The following is a 21,865-nucleotide window of genomic DNA, read 5'->3' on the forward strand; positions in this document are numbered from 1 at the left end:
CCACCAGGGGGGAGCGAGCGAGCGGCTGCGTGGTGCTTAGTTCCCGGCTGGGGCTAAACCACGACAATAACTTACAGGATCTACTGATTTATCTTTATAGAGTCAGCATGCGTGGGTGGCATATCGGAACATACATTTGTGTAACACTTGCTTCTTCTGGTCATTTATGAGATCATGGTATTCATAGTTAACCTGTAAGCCTGCTTCTTCCTTTTAGTATTTCAGAAAGTATCCAAATTCACTCTCTGCATTTATATAAGCTGTAAAGGTTTTAATAAAGCATTCTAAAGGAACAATCCAATAGTGCTGCCTGAAACAAAAGAATTTACCTCCATAAGCCTGTTCCAAAGTAAACCGAAGTCAATGGAAAAATACTGACTGACTGGAACAGATTTTAGATCAGCAACATTTTTGGTAATGGATATTGGTCATTTCTCGTACACTGGGCTAAGAGGTGTCCACGCCGCAGTTGACTGTGTGCCCAAATGGCTGACATAGCTGTCAGCAAGATTTACAGTGCATTTACACCCCCACAATGAGAATGCAAAAGTAAAAAGGATGAAGAGATTTTGCATGTATCTCCAACTGCTGAGGCATGAGAACACCACTTTAGCCAGTCCTTAATACAAAAACTACGCTCCGCTTTCTCTGAGGTTTAAGAGCTTTGTGAAGCACGTCAGGGGAGACGGAGATCAGCCTAAATGGCAAATATCTCTGAGGGGGAATCTCAGGCCCTCTTTGGGCTCTGAAAGAACTTGGGTGTGCAGCAGAGGGACAAGGAGATGCTAAGCTGGGGCTAGTGTGAAGAGCTACTGCAGCACTCTGCCTGGGTGAGCGCTTCTTCCACGTGTGCCTATGAACCATTACAATGGGCGATGGTACGCAGAGACACAGCAAAAGGCCAGTGACATTGCATTCCTGCTGGGCTCTGCTGGATGCTGGAGTGCACCAAGCCAACATTGCAGCCGGGGCAGAACTGCTCTCCAGAGAGCACCTAAATCTCCATGTTGTATGGCAGCATCACCAGCTCCTTCAGACCAAGCAACTGCATTGTACTGGTAAGCCTGGCGGGGTGACGGGGGCTGCTAGCCACACAGCTGGCTGGCGGCAATACGTCTGCCTTTCACAAGAGCTACAGCTGGGTATCACACCCCTGTGGGAATTTGGAGGCAAGATATCTGTCCTGTCACTAGCAATAATGCTCTTTAAGGTGCTTCCTAGCAAGGATGTGGCGTTGGAGAAAAAGAAAACTTTATACTTCTTCATAGTGCTCTTAAAAGGAATGGTAGTTTTTTTCTTATATATATTGCATATGGTAAATGTATATAGTATATTTAATAATTACATCAAAGTAGGTGAACAAACTAAGCCAGCATTTTCAAGGAACTCCTAGGTTCACAACTCAGTTTTGATTCTTAGGATATCTCTTATATTTGGCAAAGAGCATTATCCATGCATAGATTTATTGCAGGTACCTTAGTTTCCTTAATAGCCTTTGTACCCCAGAGGCTCTAGCAACTTGCACTTTCCACACTGCAGAGCAGCCCCGTGGTTTTTTCCTGGCTCCTCTAATGAAAGAGTGAAGTTGCCCAAGCCAGGAAATGAGTGTCTGTAGCATGCCTGTGTGTCTCACTCCCCACTGCAAGCAAGCACAGGGGGCTACCCCCAGCTTATTGGTCTGAAAAAAGATATACCTCTGTCATACACATTTTTAAAGATGAGGTGTCATGCATGGAGGTTAAGGGCAAGTTCATACCCCTTTTCCTCAGAAACACTGGAACTGTCTCCACATGTGTTGTAAGAGATTAAGTTACCCGAGAGAGTTTGCCTGAAGCTGACTCTTCCCTCATGCTTTTGGGGCAATTAATTTACCTGCTCTGTGCCTCCTTTTTCCCATCTGTAAAAAGACCAAGTCAATAGCGTTCCTTCAAAGGATGACTGCTACGTGCACCACTTCATTATACTGTCACCCCTATTACTATGGGGAGGCCCTGCTAAAATTTTATCATTATCCATGATTAGTATAGATACAATGCTATTATATTATGATTATGTCAACAAGAGGTCCAGATCCTAACAACCTCTGACATTGCATTTGTCCTAAGCCTTTAATTTGCCATGCACAGAGAAAGCACCATGTGCTGGGCTGGATTTTCCTGGCATTCAGAAAACAGGGAAATTCCAGGCAGCCTGGGGACTTTATTCTTTCCAAACCCAAATTTGGGGAAACCTAAATTTCAAACAGGTACCTGGAGATGCAATGCAATTGCTCCCTGACTCACAGGAAGCTCTCTTTAACAAAAAATATACTCTTTTTTAGTGTTAACTTCTTACACAATTTTTCTTTTCACTAAGGGTTGCATCTGGGAAATCCTGGAGAAACGCCGAACTCCACAACAGTGCACACAGAGCTATGAGATCATTGCTCAAGGGATTCTTACTAGTGTCCCAAGCTTTCCACAGGGGTGTGTAGCTCACTGTCTTTTAGAAAGGGCAAAACAATCCAATATGCACTTTTCTTATGCTAAATCACTATCTGGGGTGCATTTACTGTGCAGCTTACAGTTTAAATCTAGAGATTTGAGTCCAAATCTAGCTCTGGGTATGCCTCCAAAGCCCTCAGCAATGCAGACTATGACTAAAAAGTGCTTCCCCCTGTTACACTCAACACCCCCATGCACTGTTTGTAAAAGGAATTGAAACTACCTGACCATGTTGAGCTTTCAGCAGTCAGTCCCGTAGTAATTAGAGTCAAGAGCAAAGCAGCTGTTCCTATCGAAGGAAGAGGAAGTGTGGGGGGTTCATTTTGGCACAGTCTGCTGATCACCAGCTCTTGCGTGGAGAGGACAGGGAGTTTCCAAAGTAAGCTCATGGTGGCACTCAGCCTCTCTAGTTCTAAGGAGTGTGATGGGCTATGCCATTTCTTTTACCTCCAGATGACTGAGGGACTGGTTAGAGAAAATAATTTATTAATTGGAAGAGTTGGTAAGTAATTTTTAGTAATACAGTGCGATATATATAAAGAGGAATTTGTTAAGTAGAAAGAGATAATAATGCTGCCTCCCATGTTATTTCAGAAATCAGGACCTAAGGGAAAGAGATCAAATACTCACTAATAAACCAGACAAAGTGCATTTAGTGTGTTTCTGTTCCATGCCGGTATTTACAGTGAAAAACAGATATTTTGCTGAAATATTTGAACATCATTGATAAAGGGGGCTCTCTGTGCCAGGTTTTGTACTGTTTGAAGGACCTAGGCCTGCTTTGTTACAGTGGGCCAGGGCTCTTGGAGAGCTCATACCTGACCTCACAGGTATACACAAGACACAGCTCAGGACCACTAGTGTCTTCCATAGCGTGTGCAGGTGAACATATTTCTTGGGACCAGAAGTTTGGTACATTAGCATGGATAATGGTGTGGAGTCCCTATCACATTGCTTTCTCCTCAGCACCATGCTGTTTAGGCTGGGGTTCCTGTGAAAGGAAAGACATTGTCATTTAAATACAGTCATCACCCTATAAGGTCATATCGGGCTAGTATCAAACATAGTGGGAGAAAATGCAGTTTTACAGCAAACTGGTTTCATCAGTGAGAAGATCAAGATTTTCCCCTGTGAGAAGTTTGTTCTAGACAAGATGGAAACAGAAAATGGTGTATTTCATGGATATTTTTCTCTTCCTCCCGGCACTCTGGCAGCCAGGCACAGGGGCTGTGTTGGAGGGCCCTGTAAAGTGTCAGCAGCCTGGGAACTGAGAGAGGTGCGTTGGAACCTAAAAAATTGGAAAGGAGAGGTGCATTGGAACCTAAAAAATTGGAAAGGAGAGGTGTGTTGGAAGCTAAAAAATTGTCTCCTAACATATTAAAAAGCAGTTCTACTTTCTACCTGCCTTAGAAAGCCACCCAACAAGGCACTGCTTTGAGTGAGGGTTACTCCGCCAGAGTAATCTCATTCAAGAGATTTAACAAGCAGAAATACAGAGCATCGTGGCTATAGCAGCAGAGGACTCTGCTCAGACAAGTGTATTTTTCCAAGAAGGACAAGCTATTCCAGCGAAGGTCAGTGTTGTGACCAGCAATTTTTCATTGCTTCACCTCACTCAGATTATCAGCACTGCAGCGCAGACTCTGAGACAACGCTGCATTGTCTGCATGGATACACTGAGCTCATGTAAGCCAGGGTGATCCTGGCTGCTGCAAGGATCTCACTTGATAGTAACATTTCCCTAGTGCAAGCCAGCATGAGGAAAGGCCAGCTGAGCTATCTGCATATTTTGCTCTGGACTCAAAGAAAGGCTTGGGTCTACTCAGTTTAATTCGGTGTCAGTGTCCTCCTGACCCTCCCAAACGAATGGAATTATGGCTTCTGCCAGCACCCATCAATCCTTTCTCATCTAAGACCACAGGAGAGCAAAATCATGTTTGCCCTCTGGATGAGACTAGATCCAGTGTCCCTACCCTAGCAGAATGAACACGCACATCTCTGCCTGCCTCTCCCTGCTGCAGCCGGCACAGCTTTTCCTCCACACGGTCCAAGAACGCAGTGTGAGCACCACGCCGCCGTCTGTGCCTCTGAGAGCAGAGAAGTGGAAGTACATCAGAGCTACAAAACGAAACAGGAGTGGCTGTCATGAGAATGATCTTAGACAGGTTCATCAAAGAACTCATTCTCAGACATGTTTCAGACTTGAATCAGAGCACAACGTGGAAATGCCTAGAGACATTTGTGTTCAGCCAATTCATGTGTTTTACAAATGTGTATATTGACTTGCCGCTATTCAGTAGTTATGTTCACAACTCAGAATCTGTCATCACCTACACTGATTCCCTAAACAATTTATTTTCCCCTCAACCTACTATTTGTTAATCTTCAGTAATGTTAATGGGAGCTGTTCTATAATGACAATAGAGACATTCTCTTTTTGGACATCTCTACATTTAAGTGTTTGATGTATATATATAAACCGTCAAAGCATCCACCCAGTACCTGCATATTCTGAAATAGTCTGGGTCTTTGAACAGTCTAATATGGACATCTTAATTCCTACAAATGAATTGCCATGTGCAGTGGTGTATAATTTCCACTAAAGGCTGAAATAAGAACCTGTTCCCCAAGAGATTATCTTTCCAGACTCCACCAAAGTCAACAAGAGCTGGAAACAGAACTATATTCTTGAAAAGCTAAAGGAAATTGGTAGTCCATGTCCCTAGATCTCCAGTAGTGTGTCACGTCCCTTAGGGCATGCCAGCTGTTCAGCTGTTGCATGATCCAAAACACTCTGAAATCAATGTAATTCAGAAGTAATAATAATAATAATAATAATAATAATAATAATAATAATAATAATAAAAGCTTTGGATGCAGAGAAAAACAAGAAGTTGTCTTTTAATCGGACTAACGGTAAAAGAAGCAGATTTACGTGGCCAGGGATTCTTTGGTAGTAGCTTCCGTGGATCCCATTTGCTTTCACAAGGCTTGTATGTAAGAAATCTCCTATCAGAGTCCTTTTGCTTTTCTTTCAGTGGTTCAAGTCCAGGATCTGAAACTATTAAGCAAACAGCATTTATAAGCCATAGGACAAACTGTCTGGACTCTAGTATTTGAAAAGCTATGTTTACTGTTAATCAGATGGGATTCCAAAAAAGGAGCACCCAGACATATATGGTAAAGATTATAAGCAAAAAAATATTCTGTCCATGGCCTTGCTGTGAATGTACAAAGAAAGTAGTGTTTTATGCTATACGGTATGTATGTGGGTGTACTTTAACTAACTGTAGTTAATAATTTTCAACGAAGCTATCCTTATAAGAGGTGAAGCTATAGAAACTACACTAAAGGGCAGACATCCCATTTTAGACTACCCACCACAGTAGGAATGCAGATATGGACTATCGTATCTACAGTGAGGACAGCAGACATTGGACTTGATTCAGTTGCCTGGGAATAAACCACCATTACAAGGTTGAAATTGCAGTCTTATCAGAAAATATACATTGGCAAGCAGATTTTTGAGCTAATAATCCTGCTTGTATCAGGTATCCTTAAAACCGAGTGCTCTTCCCTGAGTGAACTAGTGTATTTTCTGTGATCTGAGTCTGTAATTTAGAGCTAGGGAGCAGACTTTCTCTGATACTGAAACTTAAGGGAAAACATTGCTCTTTGGTTGTCAAGCTTCATCTGAGGCCACTTCAGCCAGCTACATGGCAGTAGAGGGGTTCCACGTTCTTATTCCTGCTCCCTACTGTTCACAGACTGATTCCTAATTTCTTTAACACAATGAATGTGCATGTTGTTGAGGTCTTACCTGTGTTTAAATGCTGTGATTTTAACTTCAGATTTAAAGGATCTCGAGAGTAACTTGTCACAAGATTTGGTAAATTAGCTTCATACTGCACTTGAAAAGGAAAATACATTGTAACATCACATAAGCCATCATGCCTAGAACCAAGAACACTGAAGTTAACTGAAGAGTAAACTTTACATGTTGAATTTAGGTAAGGTAAAAAATATACCTGTAACATTTCTGGTCAAAAAATGCAAGATTTAGGAGATTTAATTAACTGTTAATTAACTTGTTAACAAGTCAAGCTGTTGAGCTGACAAGAGTTGAGGTTTTCCATTACCCTGAGGTCCTTTATTTACAGAACTCCTATCACCATAGTCCTAATCTCAAATGAGTCCAGTGGCCTGCTATTACAATACAGATGAGGAATTATAACAGAAATGAAACATCCTTCTCAAGAAAGGAGCTGTGATACTAAAAACACAGGGGATGCAATTTCTTGGAATAAATATGTTGGATGCTTTGGAGTTATTTGCATGGAGTTATTTGCATTATTTTTCAAACCTTTCAAGTGAATTTAATTAATCATTAACATACCCTGCAGTCACCTACATTGTGATGAGCTTAAGAGCTTTCTGTTGCTGGAGAACTTATGAGAGGGCTAAAAGGAAGGCTGAAACAAGGGTGTCATTTAATATCAATGACATATAATTTTTTAGATATGTATTCTCATTGTTTGGAAGCAAAAGTGATTTTGCATTCAAAGTGGATAGGATTTAAAATAAGTGGTAATGTTTTCTGCCAGTTGCAAGAGGAAATTGTGAGTTTGGCTGCTCGTAGTGCTGCTCTTCACCAAACCACATTTTGCAGAGTCAGATAAGTGTAGGACAAGAGATGACACCAGCACATCAGTCTTAAAATCTTTCTGGGACAAGGTGTCTTAAAAGGGTGAGTTTGCTCCATCAGCCCATTCTTGAAAAGCAATTTGCTTCCTTATGTAGATCGCTTATATTAGACTACATTGCTAGGTACACGGATTTGACTGACAATTTTCCATGATCTTCACAGGCTGAAATGGATATCATAAACCAGTTGATTTCTTGTGAGTTACAAGATAGAAAATTGATAACCATGATGTTCTTGAGGTATCAGTATCATCTGCATGAATAGAAAGATATGTTTCTTTGATTAACTGAACAAGATAACAAAATGGTGGAGTCGGTTAGGCAGCAGGATGAGTACCCTGTGAAATCAAGGAGAGAACATAAATGGTGCGTGTTACAAGTTACATGTTGCAAACTTGATGGTAATGAATGTTTAACTGTGGATTGATGAATGTGATGCACATCAGAAGTGTATAGGAGAGAATGCCACAAGGAGAAGGAAACACTGTACACTAGTAATTTACATATCTTACTTGTTGCCTTTCTCTTAATACATCCCTTTTTCTAATTTTTTTTTCCGACTGAGTTCTGATTTCTATTTAATGAAGCATTTCCCATTGGCCTGAATCGTGAAAAAGGGACTCCCCATCTAAGTGAACACAGAAATTGCCTCTTTTTATGTGTGTAAGATCAAGTCTATACTTCAGAATTTTGGACCAGTGCAGCTAGTCCTTGGGGTACATTTTTTATTTAGAGATCTTGCACTGAGACTGCTCATTTCCTTTTAAACTCCTGAAAATATATCATTAAGGGTTCTCCCCAGGGAACATTTTCCTGGAGAAAAAAAAAAAGAGTAAAATTCCCTGTAGGGGCAAGTCCTTAGTTCTACTGAATTTGCATCACTCTACAGTCTACAGCCTGCTAGACTTAAGTAGCGTGAAGTTTCAGTTGACTGAAAAGTTAATGGTATGTCAAAGCAATTAGACAATACGCACTGTTTTCCTCCAGACCTCAGAGTGGAGATCCCCTCTACCTCTGGACCAAGTCCTGGGGACAGTTTGAGAATGTTTTGTTGTTATCAGGAACTTAATCAGGAATTTTTGGTTGCAACTTGCTTTTTTGCTTTTTCCTTATTTCTTTTCAGACATGCTGACTTATAATTACTTGTTTCACTCAGGTAGAATTTCACCAAAGAAAACCATTAGTCCTGAGATTAGAGCACTGACTGGTGACACTGAAATCCCCAAAGCAAGTGTCTGATTCGTAACAAGGACCTGAAATTTGATTTCACACTCACAGCTAAATACCTTGGTCATGTAGTTATTGGACTTTCTGGAATTAGGTTTTGGAGCCAATCAAATTGTTAAAGCATTAGTTTTCTCCTAATATGGAATGAGGAAAGTTCTGAAACCCTGAGAACACTTCCTAAGGTACGGATGCTATAGATCATCTTGCTATAGTCAGGCCCTCTGAAGTGGTGACCTTAGAAAGCACAATGTTAGAGCTGGGGGACAAACACGCTTTTTTTCCCCTTCCACTGGTTTTGCAAATTTACATTACTGGCCAAGACTTGAGAAAAAATAAGACACATTTACTTAAAGAGAAAGGTTTTGTTTAGCACGTTTTAAGATAAATTAGCATTTAATTACTGTTATGGAAACTTGGTCATCTTGATATAAAGCAAATTTTCCTTGCGACAGAATATTATGGGACAAATTTATTTTGTCCGTAATAGCTAACTAGAAGTTTGCTTTTAATTACCTTAGGTAAACTCAAAAATAAGGAAGTTAAATTCCTGCTATAGCAGCTTGGTAAATAATTGAAGACATGATTATGAAGACAGAAGGAGGAAAAAAATATTTATTGTTTTCCATGGAAATGTAACATTGGCTATATGCCATTTATGTGGTTCTTCAATAAACTACATGTCCAGGTATAAATGTTTGCTTTGGAGAACAGAAGGGGTTTTGTTTACTGTCTCGGTTTTGTTTCTTATTTTAAAAATAGTAAATTTGCTGAATTGTTCTTTGGGTGAGATGCTTTGAAGGGCTCAGAGGAGAGAAGATAGGAAGGTTTGTAATTAAAAGTTAATTGAATATGGATAGAATACTGAATCTTAATAAAAGATTATTCTCTCTATTTTTGTGGCATCTGATTTTAAAGGATATTACAAAATAAACTCAAAAAAACCAACAAACAAACAGAAAAGAACCCACCAAAGACTGAGTCCCTAAAAAATCTTCAAAAAATCTGAATAAAAACCATTGATATTGAAGGCTTCTCTTCCTTAGCAGTTTTAATGTTAAACACACTGATTTTGGAGGGATGCACTGATACAAGTTGTATCTTGGATTTTTAAATTTTCCTTGCAACTTTTCTGTACATAATTTGATTTTCAGTCATCGTGAAAAAAGGACAGTTTCTTGCCATGTGTTACGTACAACAGCTAGCACAATGAGATGCTGCTCTCAGTTAGGGCTGCTAAATGGAAACATTACCATAAAATCCTTCCATCCAGCATCTCAAGCAATTCAACTGCTACCTATTAATCTGGGGAAAGCAGAAAGTACAGGCAGATGTGTCACAGAGAGCAAGGTAAAAATGAACTGATTAGCCATGATGTCCACATTTCAGTCTGCTCTGCCAAAATGAAAACCATCTTGTCAGGCACAAAGCACATTAAAACATAGAGCTCCAAACCTGGATTCATCGGCATTCCCTATGGAAGTCTTTTTGGCAAATAATTGATGACTACAACAGAGTTATCTATCAAAGTTAGATCCCAACTGCAGTACTAACTGCTGGGTTTTCTTTTTTTTGGCTAGTGAGACTGACATCTAGTGGCTTCATTTACTGATCCCCAAGCATCCTCTATTTCAGCGTGTTTGCTTTATAAAAGTGTGGGAGCCAGACACTTTACCTGCCTGTAATCATGTGGTTTGGGGTCTTCATACACACCAGTCTTATGTTTGCCATTCTTCACAAACAGTATTTTGGCCTCATAAGAGCCGATCTGTGGAAAGCGAGTGACAAGCTGAGGCAAGTCCCTTTTCTTTTCTGAGAGCGGAAGGAGCTAAGCCTGGACCTAAGCCTGGAAAGCTGTTGTGTGACTATGGACTCGGAGGTAATTTTTGGCTTCAGTTCCCCTTTTCCCTTTCCTTGTGGCTTCTGAGAAGGGTTGGATGACCTATAGAGCCGGTAGCTAAAATCAGGAGGCTGCTTTAGCCCTACAACTGTATTGGCTTTGGGTTGCTGCACTACAGTTTGTCGCCAGGAAAAAGGCCAACCAAGGCTCGCAGAAAATTTTGTTTGACTTTCAAATAAAAATTGTCGCTCGTCTTGGTGGAGGGTGAACATAATGACCTGATGATGGATTTTTTCTTCTCAGATATTGTAATCCCTGGCAAAAAGAAAAAGAAAAAAACCCAACACACACATACATATACAACAGAACTTTTATTATTGATTGTTACTTGCAGTCTGGCTAGCCCTGTCTGTATAATCTAGTACATTCATTGAAGATAAATGTGTACGTGTACTTCAATATTATTTTGTACCTGTGCTTAGATGAAGAACTATTGCTTCTTGATTCCCTCTTTCTCTCAGTTCTGCAAAATAACCTGAAGACGCAAACTCCTAACCCTAGACAAAGCCCATCTGACGCCAAAAGCATGGATGTTCAGGAATCTACACGTTCATACCAGCCTGTAGGAACAGCAGCTCTGATTTTTATTTTGCCTGAAATACCCATCACTACATAGGAACATAAATACATCCTCTCCTTCGCATTTTTATTCTTGTCTCATTAAACAGTACATCCTTGAGGGGAGACTAAACCTGTGCACATGCAGCGCAGCACAGCAGGGATTTAGTGTTAGCTGGGCAGCGCTGGATGCACACTAGCCTCACTTTGCACAAGCAGGCGTGACAAAAACCTCAAATCAGCAAAATGTTGAAACTCCAGTCTCCATCCTTCCTGATGCATTTTCATGTTTCTCCGCATTCCTGGGCCCACCCAGGCCACAACATTAATTAGAGCTGCCCGATTACTATCCTAATACGTGTCCAGGTGTTACATTGTGCCGTGGGCTATCTCATCAGCCAGTGCCACTCGAGCTTCACCTTTTCCCCCAGGGGGAGAGGGAGGCCCTTTCAGATACCCAAGGATGCCTCTGGGCAGGGTGAAAGTCCACTGGAGCAGCATTAACGCTCTAATAGGCAGTAAAGTATTTAGCTTGGTGCGTGAGCTAGATACTTCGTTATCTCTGTTCTGTCTCTCACCGATCTTAAAGACACTCCCAGACTCTGCTACCCTTCTTACACTGTATCTGTAATAGCAGCCTTAAAGAGCTCCTTGGATGTCCTGCAAAATCTGGAAGAAACACATAGATCGTAAGGGTATTGCAACAGGCCCCAACACAATACAAACCATTTTTCCTGCTTCCTTTAATATTCAATGCTTAGGAAACCTGAAGGAAAGCTATAACCTTACAACTTTCTCATCTTTATGCTTATTCATTCTGAGGCCAGAATTGTTTTTCTAAGAGACGATGGTGGTCCATTGAAGGATAAGGGCAAATGGAAATGTGTTGTTACCAATAAAACTGTGTTTCTGAATGAGGATTTGGGTAGGCAGCTAACTGGAGATAAAGTAATTTCCCACAAAGTGGTTTTGGAAGGTCATATTTCTGTGCTGTCCTTTTCAGATGATTTTTGTTCCCAAGCCGCGCTTAGCTGTGCTGTGCTGTCAAGCTGAGCGCTTTCCAGTCCAGGACCCCACTGGCTGCAGCAGGGCCCCACTGCAGGACAGCCTCCGGGAAGGGGCCAAAACTCACAGTCCCTACTCCACAAGTTATTCTCAGGCTATCCAAACACTGAAGTACAGCCTGGCCCTGTTCCTGCCTGGGAGGAGGTGAGCAGGCTTGGGTGGGCTTGGGTGGGCACCCTGCTTTTGTCCTCTAAGGTGCCCCAGGCTTCACATCAGGTATGTGGGGGGGGCAGCCTACAGGCAAGCCAGCTGTCCCACCATGACCAGCTGCTGTGTTTATCTGATTATTTAATCAATTGGGGAGACAAATTGACAGCTGATAATTTATACATTTAAAGCAACCTTTCTTGTTTTGCGACTGAACGCAGATACTGGCAGGCTCACCAGGCCAGCTTTAGGTACAGGTAAGATAGGGAGCTGCCAAGATCAGCAACCAGCTGCGTGAATGAACAGCAAAGGCACTTCTGCTTTGCTAGTCTGTGCCAAAACTGTAATAACCTAGGCTTTGCATAGCTGCTGCCATCATGAAAAGGGTATGTATGCACTTGCCCATCCACAGGTGTCAGGAGCAGAAAGGTTCAGCCCTGCGGAGCTGCGTGTCCTTCTCTGCCCCCCTCCCTCTTCCTAGCACTCCTCCCTCACCATGGCAATGTCAGTCCCACAGTCTGGAGACAGCAAAATTTGAATTTTGCCTATATTGCCAAGAAGTCCTAAAGCCATGCAACCCTTTGCAGCGATGGCGTCGAAAGGGCAACTCTTCTCCTTTTCATACACTGGATAACATACACCACTAATTTACTAGTCACGTGAATACCCACTTCCTCCTTACCGCTCAATCCTCCACCTTTCTCCAGCCCCAGTTTTTTTCCTAAGACCAAGGTTTTGCATCCAGAGGAAGTTTCTAAAGCGATGCAATTCTATGATTCTCTATTAATTTCACCAAAGCAAAAAGTCTGTGTATTTTCACACGTCCCACCTCTACCAGCTTTGTTACTATTGATTTTTCCATGCATATGCTTGTATCCTAGAAACTGAAACTCACTGATCCAAAGTACCTACAGATCCATATGCACAGTGATGAATAAGGACCCCAAAGAGATGCAGTGAACAGAAAAGACAGAGATACCACTCACCACTCCACAAAAACAGGGACTTCCTGACGAACTTCTTATGCTGTTATCACAGAAGGCTTCTCTTTCCTCTCTTCTAGGGAAAGTTAAGCAAAGAGATGAACTTGCAGCACACCCTTATTCAGGGACTTGTTTATTCTTCCATTGTACAAAAGAGCTGGAATATACAGTCTACCCATCTGTGTTGCTAAGAAACAGAGCCCTGTTGCCTTGGGACTTGATTCAGAATTCAGAAACGAAAATAGTGTCTCAGTAGACTGCATAAATGCAGCTTGAAACCTAGCAACAAGGCCACAAGTTCAATGTGATTCTCTTAGATGTTAGAAAACAAGGGTATTAGAAGGAAAATATGACTGAGGAAAAGAAAACAGTAACTTGAAAACAAAACAGAGCTGTTGTATCACCAATTATCCTAAGGGATGGAACTATCTTTTACTAAACATACTTTTAGGACTTATAAGATGTGATGCTTTGCTACTCTGTGCTTTGAGCAGGTTCATATTTACTATAACAAGTGAATACAGAGCAGCATCAGTATTTACACCAATATTTCCTGAATATTCAGCTTGTGCGGTATAAGTGACAACACAAGAATCAGGATAGCAGAATTAATTTCCAGTTTGTATTTCAGTTTTCAAGCACTCTGCCAACAGAATAACTTAATAGTTGCTACACATGCCTTGAAATGATCACTCTTAAAATGGCATGGATTATATAGCCGGGAGCAAGTACTTAACCACATACACATAGACCGTTTTCTATATTTGCTTATGTGCAAGTGAAGTATAAATAAGAACACAGCACACATATAAAAATATAAATATGTTATAGCGCACTTTCACCTTAACAAGCGGTCACTATGTGCTGTTGGAAATTACATTGGTTCAATCAGCTATTTCATTGTAAAATCTGTTCCCTCTGGTTGCAGAACTTCATTACACAGCTGAAACTTTGGCCAGCACTCCAGCAGAGTAGGCCAAGTTTGAAGAGAGTTATAGTTCTCAGCTGAGCAAACAGGGCTCAGTTTGTTTGGTTCTGCTTTTTGATGTTTCGCCATAAAATCATAAAGAGATATTCTTCAGCTATGTGATATGACTGTGTACGTAGTGGATTTAACTGGAGATGATGGAGGAAGGAAAATTCATTGGTGACAAATCACCTAGACCCACGTGAACAGTTTTCACATTTGTTTCTCCTTGTTTTTTCTTCTTATAAGTATACTATTTCCAAAAGAAAAGAAAAAAGCTTTCTTCCTTAAATGTTTCTAAGGTTGCAGCACTTCCGTGCAGTTACTTCAACATTTAAGTTGTCGCAATTGCTCAGAGTCAGGACTATCTGGGAAAACACCTTTGCTTTTTGTTTGTTTCGTTTTGAATGACATTAAGAGCCCTTTGAGAAGGTAAAATGTACACTGATGCAATATGTTTTTCTGTATTTTTAAGCAAATTAACATTTCTTCAGGCTTTCAGCTGAAAAGGAAGTTGGAGGTTGTAGCTGAGATTTGTGATAGGACTTTGTATTAGTTCAAATGCAGAAAGACCTCACAGCGATCCTGAAGTAAATGATAAGATATAATTGGATGATCCTTTGCAAGTTTATGCTGCTGAATACCTACAGTTTTACTGAAGAAAAAATATAATCGAACAAAAGTCCTTAAAATCACTTGAAGAAATAAAATCATGTCGCATTGCCAGTAGATGGCAGCATGTTACTTACTTTACAAGGAAAAGGAGTCAAAACCCAGGAAAGCTAAGGAGTAAATCTTTTTGCTTTATCGCAGCATAGCAAGAGGGCTTGAAATTTTCCTACACAAAACCACCTCATGTTTTCAGCTAAATATAAGCCCTTTGTAGACTTAAATAAGATTAAGGAGACCTTAAGAGTACAAGCTGGAAAAAGCAGTAAAGCTAGTCAGGATCCTAGTCTGAGCTGCAGAATCTTCTTAGGGACAAGCAAGCACAGATGGAATATCATACCCAGATTTAACCTTGAAAACCATAGCCAACGGTATCTATACTTTCTACCTTGAAAGAAGATATTTCAGAAAAGTAAAAAAAGATAAAAGAAAAAGAAAACCTGCCCATTCACTATTTATAAATGGTAAAAGAAAATGGGATGAAAAATATTTTGTTCTATCACCATATCATACAGAAGCATTATCAGTCAAAACCCAGACTATAAGAAAAACACTTCACTTGACAGGACCATTATCATGACCTTTTGAGCATCATTTTAAACTTTAATTGTTCTATGCTGTATTGACTCCAAAGAGTCAAAGAAAAAAAAAAAGAAAAAAGCAGATTTACTTTTGATTTTGAAAACAGACAAACAATTCTTATCATCAGTTTCCAGCCTATGTTAGAAATAGAATCTTTCCTTTCCTTAGGTTCTCAGCTTTTTTGGATAGTGACCTACTTTTGTCCTGTATTTCTGTGGCAGCTCAGCCAAATAGGTTCAGGGCCCTTGTTTGGGATATATCGTAGCAATGCTCCAGTGATAACTCAAGAAAATCAGGAAGATGTCACTAGGTGTTTGTAGTGCTGATTTAGTTCTTGCACTCATGCAGAATCTAAGTATGTCCACTGAAGTCAGTGTAAAAGCAGTGTGAATCAAAATTTACTATTTAAAACCACTGCTGGAGCAACAGAAAGAAAGATTAAATTACAGAAGTTTGCATTACTGTGTAAAATGCTGATAACAGGGTAATATTACATTTTTCCTCAACTAGGCTATAGAGTGGTGTTTGAGGGCAAATGGTGTCTTAGTGTTCCCTTGCTATAACTCATGTAAGTAAGGAACAAGCCTACAGATTTCATAAATCCACTTCTTACTTCTGAAATCTTATTAGAGACTGAGTAGAATAAATCCTGATTTACACTAAAATAACTATTTCATTTCCCTTGTTCTGAGTAGTTGTTCATCAAGCCCAGGAATTAGAGGCATGTCTACCCCATGCAGTGCAACTGAAATATCCCAGCTAACTCCAGGATCAATGACTACAGGTCCAGGTCAAGGTGACACATCCGTCGCCAATTGTGAGTCTTCATATTCAGCGTCATGCAAACATAACTCTATCGCATTCGAGTGCTGGACTTAAGGAAATTTTAGGCTTCTCTGCACTACACAAGGAGTTGTGAAGATAATTCCTTATCATCATTCCTTCCACAGAGGTGAAGGAAAAGAGAACAGTCTCAAAGGCTAGATAGGGGCAATTCCTATTTCTTAAAAATGCAATAGACAGGAAAAACAGCTGGGATACACAGAATAACTAAACAAACAAAAAAACAAAACCAAAACCTGAAAACTAGCTCCCACACTTGTCAAATTTGAGTCCTTATAAATTTCTCCTTTTTTCTGGTTATGCCTTCAAACATCTCCATTATAGTTTACCGTAAGATATTCTATGACACAAAACTTAAAGCCTCACATGTTTTTGCTGTAAGAATTACGACAAAACTATATTTTATGGAAAATTTAGAAAGTGACTGATTAAAAATAAAATCAGAAGAAAATTTATTTTGTCTTTTCTAATCCATTCCGATAGCAGTCTTTCATTCTGCAGTTTCCAAACCACATTGAACTGAAGAGATGATAAACACACAACAAAGAGTAGTCAGCAGTAGAAATGATAGCACAAAGCTCTCTTATGATTTGCAATGTCCTTCTAAAGCAAAATTAAGCCAGACAGCAATTTTGTCCCCCTCATATGTCTCCTTTTCCAGTAAGAACCACAAATGTAAGTGTGTATATGTAGATAAAATCAGCTTGTAAATATTTGGTATTCCTACACCTTAAAACAATTACCACCCCATAGTCTCGGTCTAAGCCAAATTATGGCCTTAGCCATTATCACCAAGTTCTAAATCCCTCACTAACGGGATTTAATTTACCCAGATTGCTGACAAAACTAAAACAGGGAATCTACATTGCTGTGGATTTGAGTCATTACGTTAGTTGCTGCTGAATTAATGATGTTCCCTTTTCTGAGTTTGAGTCCAGTGGGATTAGATTCCCCAAATTTTTAATTAATCAAAATCTAGAAACTATAACAGATAGGCACAGTGGCTCAACATATATAGATTACATTTATTTGGTTAAATAATTCAACACTTTTCTTATGAGCTAGCTAACTTTATCATCATACATTTGGCTTTTATTTGCCTGGTCCCACTCTTTGAGTTTTTTAGTTTTAGTCCAGCTTTTTCTGAAATCAGACAGCCTTTTTCAGAAATTTCCATTATCTCCATAAGGTTGGAAACCATCCACCTAAGAGGCTGGAAAATAACCACCAGAACTAGGGTCTTTGCGTCCATGTAGATGATATACGAGGAATAAAGTATCTCAGTTGAAGGCACTGGCACATCCAATGTCTGCGAGGGAAAAAAAGGAGATTCACAAATTATTTTCTAAATAACTTGTACAAGAGTGTTTCTGTCATGAATGACAATTTTGAGTGGCTATAATTCCATTTTATCACACTGATAATGTAGTTTGGAGTCAAAAAGTCATACAAATGATACCTAAAAATAAACATTTACCATTAGCGGTTTATTGCTGCCTTGTTTAAAGTATTTCAGTCTTCCAGCTGGGGTGCATAAATTCTCCCAACAAGGACATGCCTTTTTGTTCTGTACTTGTACAGTTCCTACCAACAAAATCCTGCTTCAGGACTGCAGCTTTTATGCTCTACTACATTGTAGGCAAATACCTACCTCACACTAGCAGAGAAGTAGGGAATTGAAACCTTTGAAGTTACCTATCTGAAGTTACCAAGTCAGAGTATTCAATCAGTGGAAACCAGCTGGAGAAAAGGTATGTTTCTCATTAAGAAGTGCTGGAAGAGTTCACTTAGGAAAAGGTCCTGACTGATCTGGAAGGTTTCACAGAGACATAAGAGAAAAATCCCTGGAAATGGTTTCTTTCGGGAGAAGAAGAGGACTAGAGGTAGAACATTGCAATTTGTTTGTAATAGTGTGTCCTAGGAAAATTCATACTGCTGTTTCTCACTTCTTGCCTGTCTGGCTCTTCTGCCCTTTCCTCAGTCTGTTTTCCCGGAGGCACCACCATCTTGGCTGCAGGGCTCAGCTGGGCCTGTTACGGAACCGGCTGGAACCGGCCGGAACCGGCCGTGTCCGGTACCGGGCAGCCCCGGCCTCTCCTCACAGAGGCCACCCTGCAGCCCCTGCTGCCAGCGCCTTGCCACTGACACCCAGTACAGCTTTTTATATAAAAACTCACGTGTTCTAACAATGTGGGGCCTAACAGTAAAATGCAGAATGTAATCCAGTACACCAACATACACCAAAAGACTTCCTTGTAGCCTAATGCTAGCAAGCCATAAACTGAACTCAGGTAGATAATTTTTTCATTAAGATATCCATAGAAAGTGTATGCTTTGTTTCAGTCACACACTGAAAAATATCTGCCATAAATTAATCAGTACCATAAATTTGGGGTCCTGCAGCTTCCACATTTCTGTTCACAGAAGACTGCTTGATGGATGGGAGATGAGGATTCAAGCTTCATCACAAGATTCATACACAACAAATAGTTTAACGAGTTCAAGCACAACTTATGAACTGTGTGTAAAACATCATAAATGTTATGAAAACCTGCTATTCTATGAGGGTTGTATGTTAGTGAAAATTATAATGTCATTCCCGCCCCCCGAGCTAAGTAGGGGAGGGGTGGGAAATAATATCCTTAAGTACATAGGAATGCGAGGGTCTAACCTCTCCTCACAGACCTTGGTTTCTTTAAACTTTACAGAAGTGTGTGTCTGTATCAGAGCTTTATGATTCAGGCCAACTTCTACTAATCAAGAGCAATGCACAACAATTTCATAATCTCATGGAAATCTATCCAAGAATTTTATTTCCTTTAAAAAGAAGAAACAACACACCAGAAGAAATGGGTAATCCTGTTTCTTGAATTAGGTGTTCGTACAACCCACTGCATTGTTGCAAATTGAATCCTGGGTATCTAACTCTCCTCATTCAATATGCTCCACCTCAGTCTACTGAATTACTTTTATAGCCAGGTACCTAACCTGGACACATTAGAGTGGTATGCAATACGGTTCCTAAAATATTATTTTGGATACATCCTGCTGACTCTTCGATATTCGTAAAACATACAGTATTTTTCCTACATCCACAAAGGTATGCAGTTTTGATGGAGGCTTATCTGAATACCAAGTCCTATGACAAGGACACACGATGGTGTCCTTACCAATATCTTTAACAGGCTGTAAACTGGGAAGAGGAAAGAGTGAGTTGCAAGAGAAGGGAGGGGGAATGGACTAGTCCCAGAGAACATCATAGGCATAGATGTATAGTGTGGTAGGAGGAACTGACACCAGTCTTGATTAGCACTGCATTCAGACTTCTTGCACACAGTGAACAAGAGATAACCTATAGTGGTTTGGTCCACTATGAATAAATAGGGACCTAATAAATGTGCTCTGCAAGTTGTCTTTGAAAGACAGTTTCAAATCATTACCTTGTCCTCATTTGCTAAATATAGATGAAAGTGATTTTCTGCAGGATGTTTTTCCTAGTAGGAAACTAATTTCTTAAACAGCAGACAAAATTTACTAGAATTCAATAATTGCTTAATAAAGACAATTCTTTAATTATATAATAAGTCCCTTCCTCTTTCAAATTAATTTTCCAGTAATGCCCATATTTCTCTAACAGAAGCGAATAATTATATTAGCTCTGCTGAATAACCTTAAGCCATTACATTCCTTTAGCTAAGCATAGTTTTAGGAAACAGCCAAATGAACATTGTCTTTGTAATGAAGATCTGCAATCCTGAATATAGTCTAAATACAAAATTCTACCATTAGAGGCTGGATATTATTTCAGTCACCCAGGACTCTTTCAGGTAAATTGACTAATCATTTTCTAACACACTCAATTGTAAATTGTACAATAAGGAGTTAAAAGTTCTGAATTCCCAGGATTCTTTGTTCAGTGTTTCAGAAGCCAAATCAAGTATAATTTGCATTACTACAAAGGTGCTAATAAATACACACTGCTTCCAAAGGCTTAATATCAACTCAAATAGATTGTGTATATGCACAGCTCTAAATCACCGATTCATTTATAAATTGAAATCGTTAATTCAACTACTTTGTTACAATAATGTGTCACATTGTAGGACTTACAATATATACAAATGAAAGTGGATGGAGTTGGCTTTCAGTATTCAATATTCTTACCCCCCAAAAATAAATGGAAAACAGTAATGAGTCAGATTGATATAGGTAGATCAGTGCACGAAGCCTGGCTTGTATTTATTTAGCAATAAAATAAATTTACAAATAAAATACTTATCTAACAACACTCAAATGTTCTTTTTGTTCTCTTAATTATATCTCTGCCTTATATTCACAATCTTTCTTCTTGTGAAAAGAGTGTTTGGTGAAAGCACCCTCACATTTATGAACTAGATCTTTGTATTGGAGTTCCCTTGTGACAGAACCGTGAAAACAGATAGCCTCTACCATCCTTTGCTGAAATACCAATTTTGACCTGTTTCTCTGTTCATTCTTTATGTTTTTCTTTCTCCTTCTGTCTTAGTTTTAGGCCCTTGTTTTTTTCTCCTTTTACTTCATCCTCTCCCACCACAGGGCTGGTAGGATGTTGTAGCATCTGTTGGTGGCTCTGCAGAGGTTGGGCACCTTTTTTCTTGGCTAAGCTGAATGTTGAGAAATTAGATGTACAGCTTTGTTTAGTGAACTGCTCCTGAGTGCATGTCTTTATGGCCCACTGTACAGGGACTGTTGCAGATGTGGGAAGGGAAAGCAAGTTTCAGGAAGCCGTTCTTTATAACACATTTGTACTTTGTCCTATTCAATGCATTTTTTCAAAGAAAATCTTGGATTCTACAATTCTCCCAAGTGAACTTTGTTCTCTGTCTGAAACTGTTCAATTCTGATCCTTTCTTGTATCATCTCAAAGATGTTGATGTCGCATGGAACTGGTAAATACTGCTTTGTACACAAAACTGCATCTACTACACCTTCATGTTGTATTTCTGTCCTCCTGACTTTGCTCTTTCAAATGTCTCATGTTAACTGCATGGTTCTCATTGAAAGGAGGTACCACCTGTTAGAGTGATCTGTAATTTTATTATAACAGCAACACACTCAAAAAGACTTTGTTACTATCCATTTTTTTATCTAAGGCTCATTCAGCAATTAGTCACTAATTTGAGAAAGGAGATGTCAAACCCATTGCTTGGTGAAATATAAGTATGTATTTAAGACATTCTCTGAATAAATATAAGTTTAATTACACAGGTAAGAGCCTTACTGAATTGAGTTGCTTACCCTAAAACATGAACCTGCGCGGTACATGATTAAAACCAAACAGTGCCCAGTATTTGGTGTGCCAAATCTGATAACAGATTCTGTACATGGTATCTGTGTACGTGCTCTGGTTCCAAATGTAACTCTTCTAATGCAAGTGCAACAACATACATCAGGGCTTGACTCTTACTTGTCTTGGCCAAAAGGTAGTGAAAAATTCAGAAGGAAGAGCTATCCAGTGAGCATCTTTATTTCTACAATTTTATGAAAGCTATTTAAATAAAAATAAAACAGGACATCTTTGGCACTCATGATACTGCATATTTATAGCCCAAAAAGTAAAGTTAAAATCTTCCACTGCAAACTAAGTGGTGATACATGCTCATGCTAATAGAGATCAAATAAAAATCAAGATTCTGTTGTAGCAAGAAGGTTTAGATCTTAGACGGTTGACTGACAGACAAACTCCCTTTAATAAGGGCTG

At 39.7% G+C, this 21,865-nt stretch overlaps 1 protein-coding gene across 1 annotated transcript; it reads right to left on the minus strand.

The window, feature by feature from the left end:
• Nucleotides 1-3,429: 3,429 nt before the first annotated feature.
• C2H7orf78 (chromosome 2 C7orf78 homolog) lies at nt 3,430-10,523 on the minus strand. Its single transcript, XM_072851618.1, has 6 exons — nt 10,278-10,523; nt 10,087-10,239; nt 6,304-6,388; nt 5,399-5,544; nt 4,457-4,570; nt 3,430-3,474 (listed from the first exon to the last, which is right to left on the minus strand). Exons 1-6 carry the CDS (start codon nt 10,521-10,523, stop codon nt 3,430-3,432), a joined length of 789 nt encoding a protein of 262 aa, XP_072707719.1.
• Nucleotides 10,524-21,865: the final 11,342 nt, after the last annotated feature.

The sequence above is a fragment of the Ciconia boyciana genome, chromosome 2, assembly GCF_034638445.1.
Source record: "Ciconia boyciana chromosome 2, ASM3463844v1, whole genome shotgun sequence".
Lineage (NCBI taxonomy): Eukaryota > Metazoa > Chordata > Aves > Ciconiiformes > Ciconiidae > Ciconia > Ciconia boyciana.